The sequence below is a fragment of the Equus asinus genome, chromosome 9 (assembly GCF_041296235.1).
Source record: "Equus asinus isolate D_3611 breed Donkey chromosome 9, EquAss-T2T_v2, whole genome shotgun sequence".
Taxonomy (NCBI): Eukaryota; Metazoa; Chordata; class Mammalia; order Perissodactyla; family Equidae; genus Equus; species Equus asinus.
This window is the reverse complement of record NC_091798.1, coordinates 95,325,938-95,330,473: the sequence shown is the minus strand read 5'-3', so window position 1 is coordinate 95,330,473 and position 4,536 is coordinate 95,325,938. Positions and strand designations below refer to the sequence as shown.

At 53.1% G+C, this 4,536-nt stretch overlaps 1 protein-coding gene across 1 annotated transcript; it reads left to right on the top strand.

The window, feature by feature from the left end:
* The first annotated feature begins 827 nt into the window (after window positions 1-827).
* Window positions 828-3,314, top strand: CARTPT (CART prepropeptide). Its single transcript, XM_070517970.1, has 3 exons — window positions 828-1,535; window positions 1,862-1,945; window positions 2,781-3,314. The coding sequence occupies exons 1-3, from the start codon at window positions 1,377-1,379 to the stop codon at window positions 2,886-2,888; spliced, it is 351 nt and encodes a 116-aa protein (XP_070374071.1). The 5' UTR covers window positions 828-1,376; the 3' UTR covers window positions 2,889-3,314.
* The last annotated feature ends 1,222 nt before the right edge of the window (window positions 3,315-4,536 follow it).

Here is a 4,536-nt window from a genome sequence, read left to right as displayed (position 1 = left end):
GGGTGCAGATCCCGGGGACTTTGTGTCAGGAAAAGGGATTTAGACTCGGGGCTCAGTAAGATGGGAAGCCAGTAGTGTATTTTCAGGGTAAAAACGCCCTGGATGGTGATGAGTTACAGATCAGAGGAAAGCAAGAGAAGATGGGGTGAGGGTCGCAGGTAGGCAAGAAGGAGGTGGGGGCAGCTGTGCCGGTCTGGGTGGAATCAGGAGCCATTGAGAGAAGGAGGATGTGGGGAGAGATGTGGGTGTGCGGCAGGTAGGAGAAACCTCTGGGTCTATGGAGGAAACATGGGGTGTTGTACAGGAACTATCGCTTGTGTGCTGGCTGTAAGGACCCCTACCTTTAAAACACAGGTGTCTATGCAGGTCACCAAGGGCCTGGCTTATCACTGAGTTCTGATCTCTGGAGACATTTCCACAGTCAGGAGTTGCATGTTTTCATCTTCTTTGGTTTCTTTCTGCACAGGCTTCTTGTACATCAGGGTGGGTGATGTGTAGGAGGGGGTCAGAGGATGGTTGGATTCGCCCCAAGGACAGGCTGAGATGCTGCACACAACCACTTACCTGGGTAGCTCAGAGTTCAAAGGAGAGGGCAGGGGGTTCAGGGCTCGTTGGGCTGAGGCCAGGCTTTACATACCCAGTCTCTCATTCCATCCTCCTGATATTTTTAAACTCCAGTTTACAAAAGAAAAAGGTGAGGCCCAGATAGGTTCTTTATTTTGCCCGAGCTTTTAAGTAGTGGAGCCAGGACTGAACCAGAATCTGGCCCTCTGCCTCCTCCACCGGGCCCCTGAATTGGGTGAGTCTGTTCCCCTTCCTTTCTCATCACCACACAAATCCATCAAGGCACCCATCGTGGGGAGGCCATGATTCCTCTCTTTCAGAGCGCCTGGGAAGGTGCGCGGCAGACGTGCCCGCCTGGAGGCACACCCCCTGTTGCTGCCCCTGCGGGGCTGGGGCGAGAGGCAGGGCGGGGCTGGTGAGGCTGACTGCGCTGCCGCCCCCGCTGGGAGCCGGGGAGCGACCCTTCTGCGTGCGCCTGACTCCTATTTCCTAGTCCGTCCGCCACCCCCGCTCCCCATCCCTCACCTTCGCCCCTGACTTCGGCTCAGGCCCCTGGGGGAGCCCCTGGCCGCGGGCTGGCGGCGCTGGGGGCGCGGTGTCCCTGTTCCCTGCGCTCTGGCCCGTCCGTGCGCAGAGCCTCCTTCCGGGCGCCCGGGGCCCGCGGGCTTTGACGTCAAGCGGCGGCGGGGGCTGCCTCCAGACGGCTGACCCGGGCCCTCCTCCGCGCCCCTGCCCGCGCGCCCCCTCCCTGCGCCGCGCCGCTCGGCGGCTATAAAGGGCGGGAGCGCGGCCGCCGCGCCGAGTCCAGCACCATGGAGAGCCCCCGCCTGCGGCTGCTGCCCGCGCTCGCCGCCGCCCTGCTGCTGCTGCCGCCCCTGCTGGGCGCGCGCGCCCAGGAGGACGCCGGGCTCCAGCCCCGAGCGCTGGACCTCTACTCCGCCGTGGACGATGCCTCCCACGAGAAGGAGCTGGTGGGTACCCCCTCCGCGGCTGCCCTGGGCCCCGCGCGCTCCCTTCCTTCGTGCGCGCTCCTCCCCACCGCTCCCCTCCCACCGCGTGCCCAGAGTCAGGGCTCCCGCCGTCCGCCGAGGACCCTCCCGAGCCCCGGCCCCGAAGGTCGTAGAGCGGGTCCCCTGTCCCGGCTCCTGGACCTGCGGTCTGTGTGTGGGACACGCTGGAGTGGGGTCCCAGGGAGGAGTGCGTGCGGCGCGGGCTCCTTGGAACTCGGGCTGGGAGTGAGCGCCCGGGCTGGGCTCGCAGCCAAGGCGGCAACTCGGTCTGGGGCGGTGTGTTGCAGATCGAAGCGCTGCAGGAAGTCCTCAAGAAGCTCAAGAGTAAACGCATTCCCGTCTACGAGAAGAAGTACGGCCAAGTCCCCATGGTAAGGCTTTGGGGTCCCCCCTCCCCAGGCTTCTCCGAGAGGAAAGACAGCACCTTGAGTCTTAACCACGGCTGTCCCCCCAGGATGTGGCTGCATAATTCAACTAATGGGCTTGCAGAATTCTGTGGGCTCCTTTTGTTTCCAACCCCAGCCTTGCCCTTGGTCTCTAAGGGTAAAGGGCAGCCTGGCCATTTCCGAGGGTGAACAGCTTGTGCCGGGACCAGCCTCTTCTGGGGTCTGTGTGGAAAGGAGCGTTTCCCGAAGATGAGCGACTTTCACCTTGCGAAGAATTCTCTAAGTTGGAAGAGCCCTTAAATCTACTCTGTTCTTGTTCCCCCGATTTTCTTCCTGCCTTTCCCAGCACTGCTATTTTGTTTGATCTAAGTTCTAGGGTCAAAATTCTTGATTCAGGGCTAGTCACCTTCCTCGGAGAAAACACACACACAGACACACACAAATCTTCCTTCTTGGGTTGAGGAGGTGGACAGCAGGGAGCAGGGCTTGTGAGAAAATATAGGTCTAATGTTTATTTCTTTAAAAAAGGGTCTGGTGGTTTTTTCCCTTTTAGTCAAGCAACTAAAGGAGCCAGGAAATGTGATTTCCGCCCCCCCCCCCCAAGGTGGAAGGAAGTGGGAGGGGCTCAATAATTTAAATTTCTTTCTTTTGATGTTCTCTCACTGAAATGATAAGACAAGGCTCTCTGCATTTCAGGCCTGACTGTACTTGGACCTCTGGTGATGGAGATTGGGTCCACCCTCTCTCCCACAAGGCAGAAATTGTGTTGATGGGAGCCTGGGTTCGCTCATGCTGATGACCACACTTGTGTCGTTTGCAGTGCGACGCAGGAGAGCAGTGCGCAGTGCGAAAAGGAGCCAGGATCGGGAAACTGTGCGACTGTCCCCGAGGGACCTCCTGCAATTCCTTCCTCCTGAAGTGCTTATGAGGCACCTACTCTTCTCTTCTCCTTGATGCCCCAGTCCTCCCAGTTTCCCCGAGAGGCGAGGACCAGCCTTCATCCCTGGAGTTTGGCTTTAGCAACGAAGTTTGCCTTTCCCTCTGAGGGCAGGGGCTCTTTTCCTGCTATTTCCGAGTAAAATAATTCATTAGATGTTACTGTGTGACGGATGATGCCTTGTGTGGTGTGCCAAGTATTCTTTCTTATTTTATTTGTCTGACAAACTCCTGTGTATCTTTGTGTCAAGAAGGGAATTTCGCCCTGAAAATTGTATTTTTGTATGTGGCGTGGCAGGATGAAAATTAGATCTAGCTAATCTGGGTAATTGACATCACATCCTGGAAAATAAATCACCCCAAGTATCACAAATCGAAGCATGTACAAATTATACATAATAAAGTGTTTTTAATAATTGCTCATAGTGCATTGTTGTTTCTACGTGAGTAATTTAAGTGGAAATGGTGGAATTAATCATGCTGTTGTTTTCAAAGAGAAATATTTTAAAAATAGCAGTCTATTGGAAGAACAGCCCTCAGCTCTGAGGAGTTGTGGTCATTCATCAGGAGTTTGACACACGAGCTTCGGCATGCTCCATTTTTCTTTGCAGCGGTGCAGGGTGTGTGTGTGATGAAATAGAGATGGTTGGCGTTTGGCGTTGTTTATTGACACCTTTAGCTAGATCCCTTGATTTTAATAGTGAGACCAATAAAAGAGAAATTGTTTCAGACTTTAGCCACATTAAAAGCAATTTGAAAAATCAGGACTTTTGTTTTCGCAACTCATTTACTAGAAAATGTACGGTGATAGAAAATGGACTCTTTGGGGGTGGTTGTTTGTCCGAAGGAAAGGAGAGAGCTGTATCAGGTGCTCCAGGGTGGGCGACCCAATCTTTCCAACCAGGTAACACACAATCTTGGAAAAATTCTCTGTTCAAAGGAAAAGGAGTCATTTTAGTAACTTGTTTTGAGGGGAACAAATGAAAATTGATGGGGGCAGGTTCAACTCAAGAAATACAAACATCTTAAATGTAACATTTACTAGTTCTTTAAGTGTTTCTGAGTGCTTTCCTGCCTTGCGTTTCTGAAAGTTTAAACCAAACCAAGTAACATTTGAGAAGCAGCGTCCTGAGAGGAACAGATGCTTCAGGTTCTTAATGCAAACTCCACAGACACCTGCGCAAGAGCAGAATTTAAAAAGCAAGTCCCCCCACAGATTCACGGGAGGCTGAATATGCTGCTCGAAAATAGTCTCACAAACAATTGCTCACTGCAGTGTTCTTTCTGTTCCTATTAGCATGGCGAATCCCCCCTTAGGAATCTTGCGAGATAGGTATTATTACCATTTTTCAGAGGAGGAAACAGAGGCCAAGAGAGATGACGGATCTTGCTCAAGCCACACAATCCTAAATCACGATTTCAGCTTGAATCCCTCTGAATCCAAAGATTTGCTTGTCCCTTCCCTCCATGTCATGCTGGGCAATTGGACAGGTTGTTTGGACTCCCGAATTTCCCAGAAAGCACTTCTTTCTCTAACAGGAATGAGCTCACTCGGGTACCAATGCAGTTTTGAGGGCTGCATTTCCATTTGAATTCCTCTGTAACAGGCTCAGTTGTGTTAAATTGTGTTATGTTCTAAT